Genomic DNA, 20,504 nt, shown 5'->3' with positions numbered 1-20,504 from the left:
TCTAAAGAATAATTAACTCATTCACTTGGACTGAAACATGCAGCTTTCAATTCTGGCTTATACATCCATGAGTATACAACACATGAGTGCATATATGGGGTGGGGAGTGATTCAGAGTTGTGCATTTAATCTCTCTAGTGGCATTTCTGAAGGGAGCAACTACAATAAGAAGCATTGAAATACTGGTTTAGCAGAAATGTCTGGAAGTCTGAAGAGTGCGTGTGGGCTGGATTCAGACTGCACAGTTGTGACTAGATGCTGTAATTAGATGGGAGCTAAACCAGCTGTTTGTGTTTTGCTATGCTCAAAAAATCACTTTTTTTCCTTGACACAATTGCAGATGTTAAGGCTGTTGCTGCAATTTAAATTTTTGGTATTTGTGAATTCAGTGTTTCTGACTTTTCTGGCCTAATTACAGATGTGTTTTGCAGTGTTAGAAGTGCATCCTAAAGACAAATGTCTTATCCGTTTTAAGCATTCAAGGGTTCGGTCCTATCTTCTTTTGAATCAGAGTGCATTATCACAGCTCAGACTTTCCCTTTTTTCTCTTTCCTATTCTCACACTGGTGTCTAGTGAGCTATTGTGTAACAAATCCTCTCGTTGGCCAAGGTAACTCTCAGCCAAATCAGCCCCTAAACTCCTTTTTACATGGGTGTGCTGATATTGCTGCAAGGAAAAAACAAGGGAACATGTAGGTGATAAAACTTAGCAGCCCTAACCTAGCTCAGACAAGGCTACATTAAATCTGCTTCTGAAGCTTTATGTTTTGAAGACCAGTTCTTTTTAATTGCTGTTGCTGCTTTGACGTGCTGAAGAAATTGGAAAGGAAAGAAAACCTAGATAATCAACCTGCTTGGTTATATTTATTGGTGTAGGATGGTTTCAGTACTGCAAGCTAGTGCTGATGCATTATTTTAATGAGGTCTACCACATGCAACTAAGCTTTTTAGGGCATAAATAGGATGTTAAATAAAGCTTCTGTTTTCTCACAGGGTAATAGGCTTGCAGAAGCATGCTTCCTTTCTCTTGCCAGGTGAAGAAATCCACTGTAGTAAACCTAAGAGTGGGGTTTTCAGCTGTGTATGACTCCACACCTAAAATCAGGACTGTGCTGAAAATCCTGCTTGTTTATGCAAGATTTTTTAGATACTGTTTGAGTCAAAGATGGGCAAGCTCTGACATTTGGTATAGAGAACAGGTATTCTTTGGGAAAATTACTTTGCCTTTCTGAATTATGTTGTATAACAGAAGCACTGGAAGGAACCTTTGTCCTTTTCTGGAAATTATCATTGTGGGTGTGATTTTGCAAAATATTTTCAGATTCTTGAGGATGGAGAGTTGGTTTAAGAGCGTTACAACAGTCACTGCTTTAGAAAAGCTGATTTGAAATGAGTGAATTTGATGGTGGACTGTAATTGTTAACTCAGTGCTTTAACAAAATGTGTTTTCAACTGTACATATAACACACCTTTAATATTCAGATAGAAATTACGGAAAAGAATCCTGAAAGCTACCTCTCAGCAGGTGAGATCCCACTGCCAAAGCTTTACATTTCCATGGCTATCTTCTTTTTCCTGTCTGGGACTGTATGGATCCACATACTTCGTAAGCGCAGGTAAGCGGACTGCTTCAATGTGACTGAATATATAGGCATACCTTCTTTGATTTTTTTGGGGGGGTGTTTATTCCTCATATACTGCCTAATTCACAGTCAGATTTCATCACTTAAAACTGCAAATTTGGCTCAATATTGTCTGCCTAACACATACAACTTATATTGAAAAAGACTGCTTGCATCAGTGTCATGGTTGCAGACAATTGTTCTGAAGTTATCAAGTATTATGTGATGAAATTCATGTATTATAGCAGCAAATAAACAGGAAACTTCCTGTAGCTGGTGACAAAAGGAGAACACTATTTGAAAATAAATAGCAAGAAAACTTGGTCAAGGGGTTCTTTGTATGGGGAATGGCAGCTTATGGCAGTGAAGAGCCATCAGTATTTTGGTTATGGTTGAAAGTGATCGAAATTCCGAATTGAAAACCACACTTCTTCATAGTTAAAACATAGCAACGGAAGCCAGGAGCACCTGTGATTCCATTTTGGTTTTTACTCTGGCACAGTCTGAAGTTCACTGGGTGGCAGGATTGCTTGGCAGGCTGGGGTTCACTTGGTGATCAGATTATTTGGTAGTTTGAAGGTCAATTGGTGATGATGATTTGGTGGGTCTGGAGTTCACTTGATGGTGTAGAGTCTTGGGGGTGGAGTGATACATGTTTGAATTATGTTTAGCAAGTTTTCGAACAGTTATGGTCTATATAGGCAAGATGTTCCTATGAATTGCTATTTTTAAATAACCCAAACGTTAAAAATAGAGCTGCAGAACATGTAGTTGAAATGTTGTTCAGAATGTTGCAAAACTTGGACTGCAGCATTAGAGGGAATCCTTTTACACTAATGGTCAGCTCAGCCTGGGAATTACTGTTTGGTATTTAGAGGTTTTAAAGAAATACACTTGGGAACTGGAATTATTACTGCTGGCTTTTAATTGCCTTTTTTTTCTTTTTTTTCTCCCCAGAAATGATGTCTTTAAGATTCACTGGCTAATGGCAGCCCTCCCTTTCACAAAATCTCTGTCCTTAGTCTTTCATGCAGTAAGTATAATGTCTCTGCCTTCAGTTACTCAGCAAGGAAATAGAAATGTGGAATCCAGGGCATGCTGTCAGGGAAATCTGCTTTGTGGTAGGGGAAGAATGGGAGGGAGAGAAGTGTCTTTCATACTGAAGCATTGGAACTCAACTGCAGCTGTTTGGTTAATTCAGTTTTCATCAACATATTCTGACTTCAAATACAATTGAGATCGTGGCCTGAAGTGATGAGGCAGCAAGCATGCATTGAGGGTTCCATGAGTTCCCGGAATTCTAACGTTTTGGCCTTCTGAGGCTGGCCTGAAAGCTTGAGCTGTGGTGTTTCAGCTACATGGCTTGCTATAAATGTTAATAAATAGAAACCTTGATGAATGTTTGTAGAGTTCAAGGGCACTACTTTAAATGAAATATTTATGGTGTACTGTAACAGGCATAATGCTGTAAGCCTTACAATACATAAAAGGCTCTACTGAATTGTATTGACTTTGCCTTTCCACTGGAAAGGGCTCATAAACAAAGGTAATGGCAAGCTTTTCATCCTTCAGTGACATTGCCAGCCATGATAACTGCTCCAAATGTTTTTGGAGTCTAATGAACTGAGTTTGATTTCCCATGAAAATGAAACTAGAAAGCCTCTAGTCACCCAGTGCAACTGAAGTTGAACAATGAATGAATAAATAGGTTAAAAATGCAGTTGTTTAACTATAGCTAAGTGTAGGAGGTATGTGGGAAGGAAATAGATTGTATAAGATAGATCCACTAACACTTGGAAAATTACCTCATTATCGCTAAACAAAACTAGAACAAGTTAGGAGGAAGAGCTGAGTTTGCACACACTGTTTGGAAAATTAAACTTGAGGTGGCTGTCAAGCAGACCTATTTTATAAGACATGGATGGAGTACTGATGAGCAGCTTGTAAAGTAAGACACTGTATTTTCTGCTTCCAGATCGACTATCACTACATTTCTTCTCAGGGATTCCCTATTGAAGGCTGGGCTGTTGTTTATTACATCACTCACCTGTGAGTATTAGCAGATTGTGGTGGATTCAAACAATGGAATTGAATTCCCCATGGGGCTGCCACCTCCTGAGCAAACTGGAAAATTGCTGATTTTTTGGTACTATGGTCTGAATGACAAGACAACAATCAGCCCTGTGTGAAGGGGAAAGCTCTACTTACAAAGGGCAGCTGCAGAGAATTGGCACTTATGTTGGTGGAGGAGTAAAAGGACAAGAAATGCTTTTCTTTGTTCAAAGCAATATTCAAGTATCTAATTTGCTCTTGGTGTGAATGGTAAGAGGGTACAGCTGCAAGTGTTTTCTCTTGTTCAGGGTGGTGAATGGATGACTCCCTCAGGAAAAGATTGTGTATATTGACAGTTGTGAATGGAGCGTAATGCTGCTGTGATGCACAGTTGTAAGCAAATACATCTGCTTCAGTGTTGTAGGATAAGCACTTGCCAAAATTATGCAAGGCATTTATTTGGGCTTGTGGCTTTACTGACTGTAGAAGAGAACCTGGTCAGAAGAGGAAATGGTATCAAGTCTTACTGCAGTATCTGTTTCTCTTTCAGACTGAAGGGTGCTCTTCTGTTCATCACTATTGCTCTGATAGGCACAGGCTGGGCTTTTATTAAACACATCCTGTCAGATAAAGACAAAAAAATCTTCATGATTGTCATCCCACTTCAGGTGAGGACTGAACTGTGTCAGTACTTCCTACCTTGTGGGAGAGCTGCTCCTGCAAGCTGTATAAGGCTGTGAATCCTTTACAAAGTACCACGCAGTTACTGCATTTTATAAGTCTATTGGTTACAATAAAGTTGAGCTGGGATTTCCTGGGCCCTAAGTTACACTTTTCTCCCTATATTGAGTATGAGATAATGGTGATCAGATAGTGCCAGCAAATGAACAGCTAGCTATGAGGTAGGTTTATTCATGCTGTTGCAGAACTTGGGCTGCAGAACAGTACTAAACTACTAAGCAGAGATAATAAATAAAAGTTGTCGCTTCTGACATGCTTGCTGAATGGGCTTAAGAAATAAAGAAGGTGAGGGGAAAACAGGGACTTGTAGGCTTGCTGGGTCTAGGGAAACCTTTCCAGAATGCTCAGAGTGATCAGTGCTTGTCTCCAGGAACTGAAACACATAGGAGGGCAGCACTTCTATTTCTTGTTGTACATAGAACAGCTTTTCTGCCTTTCCAGATGGGGTCCCTTACCCAACTGCAAAACCAGAAATAGATTTACTGTTTGAGGCTCTTACGGCTCAGCTGTGGAGCTCAAACATGGTCAGTGTCCAGTCTGAATTATTGGTTTGAGTATAATGAGTTTAAACTTTTAGCTATATGCGTCCTATTTATTTTAATAGGTTTTGCTCTTTTTGTCTCTGATACAGTAGACCCAGCATAGCATGTAACAAAAAGGACTACTTTCTGAAGTCACTAGAAATAAGTTCCAATCAGTTTCATTTCTATAAAACCCATGAAGATGCTGCTGAATGTGTGACTTTCTCGACACAGAGCTGCAGTAGAATTATTGATATTACTGAATAGGCTCTTTCTGCAACTGTGCAACAGCTTTTGCTGAATTGGCAGCCTATATCTAGTATCTCCTTGGAAAGCTGCTAAAACCATTAAACATGTTTTTGTCCTGTAGGTACTAGCAAATGTGGCATATATTATCATACAGTCAACGGAAGAGGGGACAACTGAATATGGGCTGTGGAAAGAAATCCTTTTCCTGGTAGACTTGCTATGTTGTGGAGCCATCCTGTTTCCAGTGGTATGGTGAGTCACCCACTGTATGTGTTCTTCGGTTTTTAAGTCCTTATGGCTTGAGCTGTTTCAGAATTAATGGATATAGACTGCTAAGTAGAGATAAATGTGCTGCCAGAGCGAAAAAAAGACAGTCCTTTGGAGTCAAGCTTTAAACTATCTGTCTTAACACTTCAGCCTTCTCTGTGGAACGTACTTGTTCTGGGCATGTTAAAGTGACGATAAGGCAAGGTGGATGGTGATTTAAGTATGGCCAGCAAGGTGCTTTTGAAACTTGGAATTTTGCAGAAGTGCTGACTTAAAATGAAAAACAGGATTCTTGCTTTACTGACAGGCTGGAAACTAGGCTGCTAGATTCAAACCTAGGAGTGCTGTCTAAGATCAGTGCTGCCTTCAAACAGAGTGGCTCCATTTTTTATTTGACTGTTTAGATGAAATAATCCCATGGGGAGCATCACCCTGCCCTTCCTTCCACTCTACTTGGCAAGGAATAATGTTGGTTATATAAAACTCGACCAAAGCACAGATAATTCAGATAAACACTATTGTTGCTTCTTGCCAATGAGCCAGAACATTTATCTTCTGAATTCATTTTAGTCTTAATTGGATAAACAGCTGGATTTGAAGAAGCTTCTGGCTCCTTGGTTAATAAACACATAATACTTTTTTTCTCCAGTATTTTTCTGAGATGCAGAGTGAATATAAATATCTAGCAAACATGTCATCACTCTAGAGTGTAACTCTTGAGTGTTTGTGAACTGTTTCATAATGCATGTGTTTGTGTGTCTGTACAAAGACAAAATACATGTTGCTCAATAGGCAGAAGTAAGCTTCAGCTTGGCTCGTAAGGGTGGGTTTCAGTCGTCCTCATCGCCAGTTGTCCTCTTCATAAGGGCAAAATCCTCACACAGTGTTGGCAGCCTTCTGCCAAGGCTGGAAAACGTCTTCCAAGAAATACACACTACCTAATTACCCCTTCCCCTACTCCATCCAAAATGCTGCAGCTTTTAAGAGCATTTGGTGAAGAACATTTGAGCATGATAAATAAATCTGCAGGGATACTAACTTCACTTGTAGATAGACTCTGATTTCCGATGATGAAGGTGGCTTATACAATCGCAGCTTTTATGACCTAATGCTAGAATTTATGCATCATACCTAATTATATGCAGGTACAGAACTTGCTTGCCATAAAAGAACTGTATCTGAAGAACAGCTGCATTTGGGTGAGCTGTCATGTAATTGTGCATAGTGTGCAACCACTGTTTCTGTACTGTCATGGTACCAACATAAACTGGCAGAGAAGCCCAGGACATAAAATCCTGTCCCTTTTTCCTCTGGATAATGTTGCTGCAGCTGGCGGCTGACTCGTGAACAAGGCTACTAAGGCTTGGCCCTCGAATTTACATTCTGTGGGGTAGCTTCTGTTGCATAAGTTTCCTATGTAGACATAGAAGCTGTAATCAACTATCCAAATGAAAAGAGCTTAAAAGAGCAATAAGATGCCAAATGCTAGGCAGAACTCTGAGTAGCAGCTCAGCTTAACTGTACAAGTGGAAAGCATTATGTTGGAAAATGCCCTAGTTTCTCACTCTGCTCTCTCCCTCCCACAAAGCTTTCTGTAGGCTGAAATAAGTTTTAGCAATCAGCTTTCTTAATCACAAGGAAATACAGGTGTCTGAGCTGGGGAGATCATAGAATCTATGAATTAAGATCATCCAGTTCAACCCCATGCTATGGGCAGGGATGCCTCACACCAGATGGGGATGAAATACATGCAGTGCCAAGCACGCTAAGCACAGCTAATTACAAGCATACCCCGGTTATAAAGAGCTAACAAGACTTCTCAGTGTTCTAGAGGGCTACAGTGAAAAGGGAGAGTAAAACTCACAGCTAATCCCCTCTCTTTTTACTTTTATTTTTCAGGTCAATAAGACATTTACAGGAGGCTTCAGCAACAGATGGAAAAGGCAAGTAATCTGTAGTGTCTTTTCTGTTGCATGCCATAAGATAATGCCACAATTTCAAACACGTGATGGTTTAAAATATGTAAACTAAAACTACAAATCTACACTGTGTCAGTGCCACACTGCTGCTTTTCCTCAGTGGCAACATAGGAATAACTTTGGAAAATGACCCTTCTCATGTATTGTTTTGACCATCAGAACTTGTATGTGGAAGTAGTTTTCTAGTACTTGCACAGCTCTCAGTGCTTGAGCTGGACATGACATCTTGATAGATTTGCCTTCTTTCCTCAGGCTTGAGTGTTCAGAAGCAGAACTAGAAATGTATTCCAGAATTGCTGACTGTTAGTCAAAGTTAGACCCCCTTATTTCAGTTTCTACAGAGGGAAATAAACCTGATTAGGAGACAGAACATGAAGTGGCATTCAGTGTGACACAGTTCTTGACTTGGCCATGTTTGTACAGCAGCTTAAAGGACTGCTTATGTAAGGTTATGTTTATTGTAGCACTGGAAGTGAGATGATGGATAGAAAGCAAATGTGGCTTCTGTAGAGTGTGCTTTTCCTGCCTTATCTGCTCACTTTATTGCAGATGCCATCCATGGAGCATAGCACTGCCTTCCTTGTAATCAGGCAGCCATTTCAATACTCTTTGTATTTCCTTTCTGGAGATAGACTCCTAGATCTGAACGCTTCTTCCAGTGATTTCTTTGGCTTCCACTGAGATACTTGTAATTCAGCACGTTGCTTCTGTGGTCTAGTAGGTGAAATATAAGGCTGGATTCTGAACTCTGCTTTGTGCAGACCACAGATAAGATCTTTTCTTGTTATCTGTTAAATTGAAACAATGCTTAAGGTGAGCCCAGCATTTGGCTTTTTTTTAGATTCCATGCTGTTAAAACAAACAAATCCCAACCACTATACACACACAAAACCCCCACCAAATCTGAAGGGGGAAAATATTAATATGTAACAGAAACCAAGGTAGAAGAGGTTAGTATTGATGATGTAACATGAGTATTATTGGCAGCTTTCTCATCAGTGTGCTCACATGGGTGCAGTGACATTCACCAAGGACTTTGTTTTGCCTTGTTCATTGAGCATCTGTTCTGGAGTGCTTATGCTCTTACTGTTAAAAGGTCTGCTTGAATTTAGACACACTTTGAAGCAGTCTTTCTTCTGAATTGAAGACTTCACATATGTAAGGCCTGGCTCTTAGCAGAAGCCACTGTCTGTGATTGTAAATGCAGGTCAGTGTTCCTGTAACCAAGGCAGAACTGTTGGGTGGCAAGGTGGGTCTGTAACTATTCCAGTACTGAGCACTCAGCAAGTAGTGCTCATAACTGGGACACAAACCCTGTAGATTTGAGGGGCCTCAAGTGATCACCCCATTGTCAATGCCAGCCTTGCACTTGGTGGTTCTTATCACAAGATGGTGCTATGGAGTTTGCTTAACTTCAGAACATACTGACAGAACGAGCAAAGCAAGGTGGCCAACAGCAGGGATGTTCAGCATAGACTGGACCTGTCCTCTGTTTGTTGTAATGGATGGAATCCAGATATGGGTAAAACCAAGCAGTTCTAGAGGATGCATTGTAGTGTATAATGGAAGCAAAAGAAAATGGAGATTTGAAAAGAACTGGTTGTATCTTAATAGCTAGTCAGTGCTAGGCACAACAGCCCTTAAGGATTGTTCTTGGTCCTCTGTTTTGTGTTATTCCCCATGGCTAATGGCACTTGTGAATGTTGCTTCTGGATCACCTACTGCTGTTACCATGCTTTACCTTCTGACGTTACCATCTTAACATCAAGTTAGAGAAGATTGATCCTACAGGATCAATAATGGCCTGTTGAGAGGGACTTAGCAGCTGTGTTATGCTGTACTAAAAAGAATAGCTAAGGAAAAAATGTTCAGGGAAAGCATTGCATAGGCTGCAGCAGATTGTTGACAGGACAGCCACAGTGCTGGGATCTGCTTCTGAAATACAGTGTGGTTGGAGTATTTAGAAGCTGTTGATAGGAGCCCACGGGGAGCAAGTGAATGGCAACGTGATACCAGAAGCAGAGTGTTATCTAACGTTGTCATGCTGCTAGTGTGCCTGTTTGAGAAAACAAAGTGATTTGGTTGCACTGTAATAAGAGAAAATCAGTTGTGTTGGGCTTATCAATGAATAGTCTTGATTAGAATCATGGGCTCTTAACTCTGTAGGCTTCCCTTGGGGGCCCTTTTCTGCAGAGGTGCTGCTCTCTGTCTTAGCCTCTCATGAGGAAAACAGGACCAGTGCTAACTCTGAAATCACCAGCATTGGGTTTTTTTCCACAGATAAAGATGGTTTTCTCCTGAAGTGGTAAAAACCACTGGGTCCTCTTACATGCCGTTTAACAGCTGCACTGCCTGTGCTATGGTTAGAGCTGACAATCTTGTGCAGACAGTTTTAGTTGGACTGCCTATTGCTTGTAAGGATTTATTGTCTGGTATTACCTCAAAGAGAGTTTTCCCTGTTCTCTCACACAGACTTCATTAACTTATAGGGTGTCTTGGGGATTTATATACTATAAATCCACGAGCTGTTTTTCCTGGCACTGAGTCTTCTGATGACCTTCTCGCTGGTGAGAAAAACCTAAGGAAAATTGGGTTTACTTCTTTGCATCTATTAGAACTAACAACTCCAAGGACTTCATGGCTCAGTATCCTGGTGGTGTTTCCTGACTGTCTGTCTTGTCCTCTTCCAGCTACTTCACAACCTGTTTATTAGATAGCATTCCCTTGGGTCAAGTGCAGGCATGACTGCAGTGTGTGTGACTAGACTAAAAATGAAGCAGAAGGCTGTTGGGATTACCTGCCTTTCAGTCTTAGAATTGTGCTTTACCATTAACAATGTACAATTACTAACGAGGCTTGTTATGTGTAGCAGTGATTTATAGCCACCAAGTAATGGCCATTTAAACTTGATTTTTCTTTTTTAAGTGGGAAAGCTGAAGGAGTAGGTCTAAACCCAGAATCATCCAGAGAGACATTATGTGCAGATGCTGCGAATTGCTGATGAAGAGTAGGCATGGCACAGGGATACAGCTGAGTTAGAGCTGTCTGGTTGTTGCTTTTTTTTCCCTTGAAGGTGATCTTTAACTCTAAAGCAAAGTATCTGACCTACACAGGCTTCTTATCTCGCACAGCAGTGGGCGTAAGCATCCCGGTTTTAGAAGTCTTTTTTTCTTCCCCCTTTAAAAATCACCACCTTCAGACTTGAGCAAGTGCCTCACTGCAGCTCTTTGGTCTGTCACTGTGTCTTCTGTCAGTTGGAAGTATGTGCTCTCTGCCCATTTTTAGGTCTGCTTTACAAATGTCTTGCAGATCTAAGGATATCAGCCTTGCAAACTGAACTGCTTGAGCTGAAAAGCTGCTCAACTGCCACTACCTTGTTTACAGGCATCATGAGAAAAGGAAGAGAGAGAGTATGTTGTAGTAAACTTGCTTATTTTGGTTTGAAACTCAAAATTGTTGGTCACTGGCCTTCCCTGGTCTTATAACCCACTCCTGTGTATCATGTCATCTGTATAAGGGAGGATTGGAGGGCTGGAAATGCCACTGCAGGTTTTATTCTGCTTGTACCTCTGTGTGTGTGATGTGAAACTCAGTGCAGTCTGATCACGAACTCTTAGCTATTTTCCTGAAGCACTGCAGCGTGTCATAGTTGGCAGCAGAACTGGGGGAAATACATTGCAGCGTGTAGCTCCCAGGCAGCATTCCCTCTGTGCTGTGCAGTGGGCAAATGATGATTAATGCTTTCATGGTTGCCCCCATGTCAGGAAAAAACACTTGCTGTTTTCAGTGTCTTCCTGATTCTGTACCATGAAAATGCTGTGAACAAAGAGCCTGGTCCTGCCTGGTGCAGAACACCCTCTGCTCAGCTGAACTCAGCAGACGCTGGAGGCAATGGCTTTGTGGAGACCCGTGATAAAACACCTCCGCAGCTCTAGTGAGGAGGAGGGGGTAAACGTGCTCTAGGCAATACATGGGCATCTCAAACCTTGTGACAAAGCTTTAGTGATTTAAGTGTCGAGAACTCAATGGATAGCACTGGAGAGCTGGGAAATGTTGAGAAATGCAAGCTGAGAAGTGAAATAAGCTTATTGTGTTCCAGTGTACCATTTCCAGGCACCCTAAGATAGCTACCCAGGGTTGACGTAGCAGTTATGTGTTGGAGATACATTGCTTATCCTATACTTTAGACTCCCTTCTGACCCTGGTGGGCAACTTCTGTGCCAAGTGGGTAATGTATTTCAGAATATTGAAGATTAACAAGTCTGTGCCACCTTCTCATGCATGACACTGAGACGTACTTCATCTTGTTTCTTGATCTCTTCTTTTAGTATAGGAATGCTTTTAATCAGAGTGTTGTAGAGATTATAGAGCCATACTTCTCTGAGTTACTTCTGGAGCTGCTTTTTGAGGTCTAGATCTATGTATGTGCCTTCATTCTTGGGGAGAATAGTAAAAAAAATCCATTTACCATTTGGTAACAGCACAGATTGCTTCTCAAATGCACCAGGGTTAGTATAGCGTGCAAAGCATCATGGAAATATTTAGCTGTACTTCAGTGTGTTCACTTCAGATGCATTATGGTTTGCCCTTGCATACTGTAGTGTCTGGACTTGAGCTCTCTGTGCCCTCAGTGCAGTCCTGTTACTGTTATTACATGCATTCTAAAAAGGTCAGATTGATTCATCAGAAAGCTATTGTCTGGTGTGTAAAGCTGTAGTGGATAGTGTGACTTGTTTTTCTCCTATCTTGCAGGCTGTCTCAGCATTTCAAATTAGCACGCAGCAACCTGAAAAAGGGATTGATTATGAAAATATTGTGGTATACTGGTTTGATCACTGTGGATCAGACTTTTGCAGACACAAGCTGTTAAAGTAAATGGTGATAAAGGGGGGGGAAGTGAGGGAAGCAAGGTATAGATGTTGTCATAAACCTTTCTTGGAGGAGGATGGCTTTTATCTTTTTAATTACTCTATGAAAGGGATGGAACACAGGGCTGAGTTTGTTTGTAAAACCTGTGGTAGGAAGTCTCTGCTTTTTTGTGGTTTTACTTCTCTGCAGTTAAGTACTGTTCCTTGGAGAATGGTTATCATACTTGAAACATAAATTTACCCAACCTTTACTGCATTCTGTGATTGCTGCTGTGTTATCGCAGCTTTACAGGTTGGAGCTGCAAGTGATTCAAGTTGTAAGTGACAGGCTGCTGGCCTAGCCTCTGTCCTTGGAAATGTTGCTGTCAGTGTCTGGACTGCCAGGCTGAGGTGAATGGAAGTCTGAAAGCGTCCAGCATAGCAGGACTCAAGTATTGCTGCTTGAAGCACGTTCAGCCTGTGAGGAAGCAATTCACAGGCGATGCCAAGCAATGATGATTTTAGATTTTTCTCCAGAACAGTTTGTGCTGTAACTTTGAGCTGTTTAAAAAAACTGGCAGAATGGTGTAGGCATGCATTAATAGTGGCTTCAGTATCTGGTAGTGGAGAGAAGTAGTCTTGAAGTTGAGGCAGCTAGAGGAGAGCTTCTCGTTGTGATAAAGGAGGAAGCCCACTTCCAAAGGTGGCTCTTCAGTCTTTCTACCTAGTGGTGACTCTTTTTCCACCCCTCACCCTTCTTAGTCATGCTCAGCTGTTCTAGATGTTTGGATGTACCAATTTGTGACTGTTTGGTATTGATTACCATGATGAGTAGGTGAGATACTGAGCTGTGCTCTGTCAGCTGCGAGGAGTGGCATTGTGACACTTCACTTGGCAGCCAGATCGTTGGCTTCATGATCCTTTCCTCCTATGCACTGCACGCATCCAACAGAAATGACTCCCCAGCTCACTCAGTTGTTGACTGTAAGGCACTGATGGCCTAGCAGTTTGAATCACAGCTGTTGAGTTGGTGTTCCTCTAACTGCAAAGCCTGGTAATTCTCATGGCCTGTCATTGTACCAGTTGGTGGCAGTTCTTGAAGATGGATACGATGAGTTCAAAATAGATCCTTCTGTGTATAAACTGGTACGTGGTAAATCACAGGATCTTTGTGGTTGCACTTAATGTAGCTCTCCTTTAAATAGGACAGTATTGCTTCCCTGCTTCACAATTTAATGAGCTTGTCCTGCATATTTAGATGCTCTAATTTTTCTCCATGAAAGGCTTTTATCATTAGGTTATCTGGTAGAGCACTAGACCCATAAAGTCCATAAGTTTTTGCTATTTAAACACTGGAAAGTAGCTTTTGCAAGGGGTGGAAGTGAAGCCAATGTCTCAGTAGCTAAGAAGGATTTAGTTAGGTTGTTCTGGCTGTTCTAGATCTTGCCATCTGTTGCCCAGTGGAGTTCTCTGTGCTTCATTGCTGGTACTCTGCAAGTCTAGGCTTGGCAGTGCTTTCTGGAGTCCAGGACTGTATATTGCAAAGTAGATGCTATTCCATGTTCAGTGTTTCATATTGCAGTTCAAAAGCGATTATGATCCCAAAACTGTGAGCTAGTGTGATGTACTGTGCCATAAGATTGACCCCATGAGCACAGTCTTGCCCAAAGTCAACCCGATTGGATTGGTGTTCACATGAGCATTGTACAGGAGGAGTTTTAGCTGCATGGAAACAATCAGTCTCAAATAAGCTTTGCTCTTTTCCTCTTGAGCTCTGGCCCTGCTTTCTCTTACTGACATTCCCTGTCTTCTTGCAGGAGTTAAACATGCTGTTTGGAAACACGTAGAAGCCACTAGCCAGCACTACATCAAAACTACTTTTAGTAGCTTAGTTTTATCTACCTGTCAGCTAGTGTATGGCCTGTCTTAGTCAGGTGCTATTGTTACAGTACATCTGCTGGAACAGGGTTTGTAACTGTCTCAAGGTGTCCATAGCTTTCAGTGGTTTTCCTGGAACACTAAAGGTAAGTTGGAAAGGGGCTCTTGATCTCCGGATTATACAAAGTAAGTTTAAAACAGAACGTTGTCTGTCTTCACTGCAGCTAGTGTAGTGGGAGCCTTTAAAAGTTTGAGTGATGCATTTGACATAAGAAAAGCTTCATTTTTTTGCCACAGGAAGTAAAACATTTCTCTGGTAGCTATTAGTCCTCCTCGTTCTCATGCATAATACTGTAATTTTCACTGTTGTGAACCTGGAAGACCTTATGTGCAAATCCTTGCAAAAATCTGCTTTTTGCAGTGGGTGATTTCTGTGAGGGAGTGCAGGCAAACTTCAGCACAGTGTGTTGCATTTTCACATCTGATAAAAAAAATTGAGAGCTTGAAGTGAATACCAACCAGTAAGCATGTAGCAGTACTTTCTAACTGGCAACTTGTGTTCATTGGCTCTAAATTACATTCCTGTATGCTGTCAATGTATCTCGGACTCTTTGCCTCTCTTGTCACAAAAGCACCAGGAGTCTGTGTTTGTGATGCACCTCTAAAACCTGACTGTCAAACCAGAGTTGACAGCTCTTCCATCTGCTGTTGACCTCTGCTCGTTCACATAAATATCTCTGTTTGTCAAGAGCTGATGTAATCTGTCCAGTGAACACAGGTTCACCTGAGGCCCCAGCTTACATGGTTTGTGAACTGAAACGCATGCATTTGCTGGGAGAACTATTTAGTATGACTTCCCATTTCACTTGTAAGTTGTGACTGAGCTACAAATGATGGAGGATACTACTTGCTAAAATACTGCTGCTGCTGTTCAACAAGGTGTAGTGGTTTCCAGAGCCATGGTTACCTCAGAGTTGCTCAGATCAGCTGAAGGCACAGAGCAGGTCAGGAAGTAATCTAGAAAAGATGTGAATTTTTCAGAGGCAGTTATCCTGGTTTTGGCCAAGATACTTCCTAGAAGCTGGTACTGTGCTGTGTTTTGCTTTTAGCCTGAGGATAACATTGATAATGCACCTATGTTTTAGTTATTGCTGAATAGTGCTTATCCTGATCAGGGGCTTTTCAGCCTCTCATGCTCTGTGCCAGTGAGGAGGTGCGTGAGAAGCCAGGAGGGAGCCAGGACAGCTGACCTGAACTAGTTAAAGGGATATTCCAGACCATAGATCATCATCAGTATAGAAACTGGGGAGATTTGGGTGAAAGAGCAGTTATGTGGTACTTAGTAGCTGTCTGGGGTTAAACCATGGCAGCAATGTGGCACGGCCCTTCTTGCAGGAGTGAAGTGACAGTATGTAATTAGCTATATATGGGTAGAGGAAGGCTCTGTATTACAAAGTGCATGCATATGAAATTTAGTGTAAAGATGATCTCAGTGAATTGCCCTTTTAAGAGAGAATGCACCCCAGTCTAGGTGGTGTCCAGCACATAGACAAGTCGGACTGGCACTCCGAGCACCCAGTGGGCTGTGGGGCAAACCCCCTAACCTGGTGTTACCCAAGTCCTCGTTTTGCCTACTTGCCTATTTGCAGACAAGCATCAAAAGAAACAGTCTCATTTTAACAGTTTTCTGATGAACTTTTGTGTTCTCTTGATAGCTGCCATTAACCTAGCGAAGCTGAAGCTTTTCCGACATTACTATGTTATGGTAAGTAAAACATCTGTACACCTGCATACAGATGTACATTTAAATACAGAATATTTGGAAGCCATTCAAGCCTTTTAATGGATTACTTGTTGGAAGCTACAATAGCTGGTGGATAAGGTGGAGATGTTCCTAGTTCTGTGGCAGTGCTATGCTTTGGCATCTTGGTCAGCTGGGTCATAATCCTCGAAGCAACTTCCTGTCTTTTCAGAGTGGTTGTCTCCTGCTATCTTTAAATTGGTTCCAGCTATTTGTAATGCTTACTGATTTCCTCTGGAGACAGCTTGAGCTGCCAGTTGAATTGATGGGCTTGAACAACGTACTGTAAACTTGCTAAAAATTAAACCTGGGACCAAATGGTGCCTTGAGATGCATGTGTGCAGTTTCTGATTAAGTCTGTGGGAGCCATGAGCGTACCTCCCAAGAGAGCCTGAGCTTCTTAATGATTTCCAGCGGCCTCATTTCAGACTCGTGTAAGTAGGAGAAGTAATAAATTACAATCATGATTCTTCAAGTTCTACAAAATCGTAATACTTAAAGCATTTCCTGCTGTAACTTAAATATGTTAGCAACAGCTTGAGTCATTTGGATGTTCAACCAGCAGTAGAGCCCTCAGCCCACATCTTCCATGTTTATCGAGGAGCATAATAAGGCTAGTCTGAGTTAATGAGTTGCTTGGGAATTGCTTGAGCTATTTCTCTGGAAAAAGAGGTTCTATAAGGATGGTGCTATTGTTCTCATGCTTTCTCCTTTTCCTTCCCAGATTGTGTGTTACATTTACTTCACACGGATCATTGCAATTCTCATAAAGATTGCTGTTCCATTCCAGTGGAAATGGCTGTACCAGGTATTTGCCAAAAAAAGGAAAACACATCCATTTCTTCTTATTATTATTTAAATATAACTCTATCATAAAATATTTGACTATAAATAACTGCACCATTGTTCCTCATGTTATAGTACAACATCTCAAAGCACAGTCCTGCAGCCTGTCTCCTCCTAATTTTTAGCACTAATGTGCCTAAGGTGATGGGAATATATGTTTAGTTTTATGTTTGTCCAGCCAGTCTGCTGGATTATACCTGAGATGTCTGACAGTAATTGTATTATTGATTTTTAGTCTTTCAACTTAAAATGTCTGAAAGAAATTAATCAAGAACATACAACGGGAGGAAAAAAAAAACCCTCAGGTTTACCTGGTGTAATTAAGGCCCCAGGGAGCCAGTAAAATATGCCTTTGCTCTTCCATGTTCAGGTTTATTTGCCTTGTGACTTTTAAATACTTAATTTCTTAACATATAATCCAAGTAACTGTGCAGAGAGTCTTAGGAATACATTAACTGTTGAAAATACCAAAACAACATAGGGATGATACTCTCTTCCTCCCCTGCCCTTATTTAAAAGCCAAGTCTTGCTGTAGTTATTTAAAAGCACTGGAGTGACGGCTAGAGCTGTAACTGTATTTAAAGTGACAGGGGAAGCTGAAAGAACAAAGGGCTTGACAGCCTTTACCCTGGGATTAATGATAACAGGACAGGAATTGCTTTGTTATTTCTGCTGTGGCACAGGCTTCTTGGCCCATTAAACCCTGAACCTCATGAATGAGCAGAAATGTTTCATGACCATGAAGGATTACAGGACTGAACTTCAATCTTGTGTTTTTACTTGTAGCTGCTGGATGAAATGGCCACCCTTGTGTTCTTTGTCCTCACTGGGTACAAGTTCCGTCCAGCATCAGACAACCCTTATCTACAGCTGTCTCAAGACGATGAGGATGACTTGGAGATGGAAGCTGTGTAAGAACTTTACCCCCTCCTTATTTTTTTTACCTCTTCACTTGATTTGAGAAAAATAATGTTTAAAAACAGTTTACTTTAATCTCTCTAAATCCTCCTTTGAAAAAGATAAGGATCTGCCCACGTGTTTAAAGACAAGGTGTCTGTTTGCTGTGTGTTAAACTAATAAAGAGATTTGTGATATCCATAGGAGCCTCTGAGCTGGAGATTGCAGTAATGTGGAATAAGCTGGTAAAGCTTTTCAAGAGGCAAGAAGATGCTCATGAAAATATCAATAAATAGGCTTCTGTGTTTAATATATGTTGCTGAACACCAACAAGCCTTACAGATTGTCATGAATGCTTCATGGTTTAGAAAACAAACCACCAAAAAACTAACAGTCTATAGAATATAAATGAACCTAATGTAAGGTCCCTTCTGTCTTGTTGTTCAGCCTTTGCAGAAACTTAAGTTACACTGAGCTGGGGAGATGGATTTTTACCAATACTCTTCCCTGTTCTATTCTTTGCTGTTTAACCATGAGGTACCACAAATGCAGTAGGACCTCAGTCTGGAGAAATCATAAAGCAGGGCTGTGCTGAAGTCCCTGTCATTTTCTTTGCAGTGGTTTTCTGAGGACTTCAAAAACGAATGGCATTTCTGAATCTATAATAGAAAGTGCCCTAAGAAATTCAGCATGCAAGAAGTGTTGAATACAGTTATAAATGTGACAGACTCTGTTGCCTTAATAGGAGCCGAGCTAACCTAATCTCTTTGGTAGTCACACATTTCATGTATAATTGCAATTCACGTACAGGCTCAGAAGCCTGTTCCTTAGAGTTTTTTTCACTTTGGCAAATCTCCTTCACTTGGGTGAAATGAATCAACATTCCAGTTCTTATTGCGTGGTGGGGGGGGAAGACAGAAAGTGTTTGCCATCATAGCTCAGAAAGAAATGGATCTTACTGGGAAATAGCTACAAAGTGGTTTGAATCATGGAATCCAGCCTGAAATGTCATGCAAGGAGTTTAGTTTCTCAGAAATATCTCTAGTAACAAAGATCCTCTTCCCAAACACATAGCTATGTTTGCTTTGGGTCCATAAAATCTGTCATTGCTGCAAGTGAGATCAGCTAGTGCATGCTGACTTTAGAATCACAGTCACTTAAAGGTGTTTGAACTGGTTTATGTAAGAAACTGGTTTTAGTTTGGAAGCTGGTAAATAGACAGTGCCTTTGTGATGCAGATGTATGAACTTGAAGATGTGGCAGGCTTTGGGATTATACAGAAATGAGCTTTATTCCTTTTTGCCTGTTAGAATGAATTCCAAGCTTGCATTAGGTGCTTAGTGATTTTTTTACTTGGGTTTTATTAGGACAAATAATATGGCACCTTTCAAATTTAGTGCTTTCAGTAAATTGAAGAAGCTGCTATGAATTTAGGAGAACCTACTAGAAATAAGCTGGAGCAAGTTGTAATAAACTAGTCAAGTGATTTACATCTCCCCATAGTGAAATAGAGATTATTAGAAACTCAAGGATCAGAATTTCCTGTGAGCCTTTTCCTAGTAAGGCATGTTGCCCTTTGCCTTGGGAGTCTCCATTGTTGTGCCTTTTGGCTTGTTCCCCTTAGCTTTGCTTGAATTCTTCTCATCTGATTCACCAGAAGTTTTACTCTTTTGGGCATGTGGCAGGGTGCAATCTGTCTTCTTCTCCCTTCCCCAGCTGCAGCAGGGAGGTTTGCACGCATTTGACAAGCGTGGTGTATACACATTGTGACAGGTGGAGCAGTGCAAGGAAAGTGTATTAAGTTTCTTGTTGATTTGGTCTTGCTGGTCCTATTTTTGCTTTTATAAATATTAAATGTTGTTTCTGTAGGGGAAAAATACCAAGGTTTATTTGAGCAAGTGACTAAGTGCCTGACAGCATCCTGACTAACCAGTGCATGGGTGTGTTTTGTCTTTCATGTGATAAATATCTACTTGTGTTCAGAGGCTATGTTTGAAGTTAAAAGCCTCCATACTTCATAATGTCCTGCTATGTCTTATTGCCAGGTTTTATGGTTATTTTCCTCTGCAAGAGGACTTCTGTTAAAATCAGGCTCTTTAAAACAAGGGGAGAGCTGTGTTTTCCAGGCTTGCTTCTTTTCCAGCAAAAAAAAATAGGACATTTTAAGTGTAACTGTCTAGCTTATGCCTGTTTTCATGCAGTGCAAACTAGACAAAGCTCCGTCTGGCAGTAAGTGTAAATGTTGTTAAGGACAGTGTGGAGATCTGCAGAGTTTCAAGACAAAGACTAGGTGGCTGTGGCAGGAGCAACATAAGGCACAAGCCTTTTCTCTAAGTTCTTGTAACTCTCAAAAATGAAGTATAAATCAGGAGCAGCAAAGATAACTTGTAGGAAGTCATTTGAACTAGCCTGCTTCTATCATGGGAGAAAGCATCCCCAAATGGTATATGACTTTCTTCAGTTATACCAGGTTCAACCAGGCTCTTCAGTTATACCAGTTCTGATGGAGAGAAGAGTAAGGGTATAACTAAACCTGAACTAAGGACCAGTCTGTTCTTTTTCAAGTAGGGTCAATAGCAATTCATCATCAACAAAGTGGCTTCTGTGTATTCTCTGCTGGGCAGCCTCTTGAGCCCGTTCTGTCAGTATGTAGGCATGTCACTGACAGCTTGTTAGATTAAAGCACTGTTTGAAAAGGTGCAGCCACACTTGGCAGAAAGAGTTGTCAGGCTTCCAGTCCGAATGCCATTTCTGGGGCATGAACACAAACATAAATGGTACAGTAGATGATGTGGGGATGAGGA

The 20,504-nt window shown here is 41.2% G+C and overlaps 1 protein-coding gene across 1 annotated transcript in view; it reads left to right on the top strand.

The window, feature by feature from the left end:
* GPR107 (G protein-coupled receptor 107) overlaps positions 1 to 20,504 on the top strand; it is a 38,846-nt gene that overhangs the window by 9,175 nt on the left and 9,167 nt on the right. The window contains exons 9-17 of the mRNA XM_005146240.2: positions 1,483 to 1,616; positions 2,580 to 2,655; positions 3,598 to 3,671; positions 4,225 to 4,342; positions 5,307 to 5,437; positions 7,352 to 7,395; positions 15,872 to 15,921; positions 16,682 to 16,765; positions 17,590 to 17,714. Of these exons, the coding sequence (XP_005146297.1) occupies positions 1,483 to 1,616; positions 2,580 to 2,655; positions 3,598 to 3,671; positions 4,225 to 4,342; positions 5,307 to 5,437; positions 7,352 to 7,395; positions 15,872 to 15,921; positions 16,682 to 16,765; positions 17,590 to 17,714 (836 nt within the window). The remainder of the gene's footprint in view (positions 1 to 1,482; positions 1,617 to 2,579; positions 2,656 to 3,597; positions 3,672 to 4,224; positions 4,343 to 5,306; positions 5,438 to 7,351; positions 7,396 to 15,871; positions 15,922 to 16,681; positions 16,766 to 17,589; positions 17,715 to 20,504) is intronic.

The sequence above is a fragment of the Melopsittacus undulatus genome, chromosome 11 (assembly GCF_012275295.1).
Source record: "Melopsittacus undulatus isolate bMelUnd1 chromosome 11, bMelUnd1.mat.Z, whole genome shotgun sequence".
Taxonomy (NCBI): domain Eukaryota; kingdom Metazoa; phylum Chordata; class Aves; order Psittaciformes; family Psittaculidae; genus Melopsittacus; species Melopsittacus undulatus.
The sequence above is the reverse complement of the archived record's forward strand: the minus strand, read 5'-3'. Positions and strand labels throughout refer to the sequence as shown.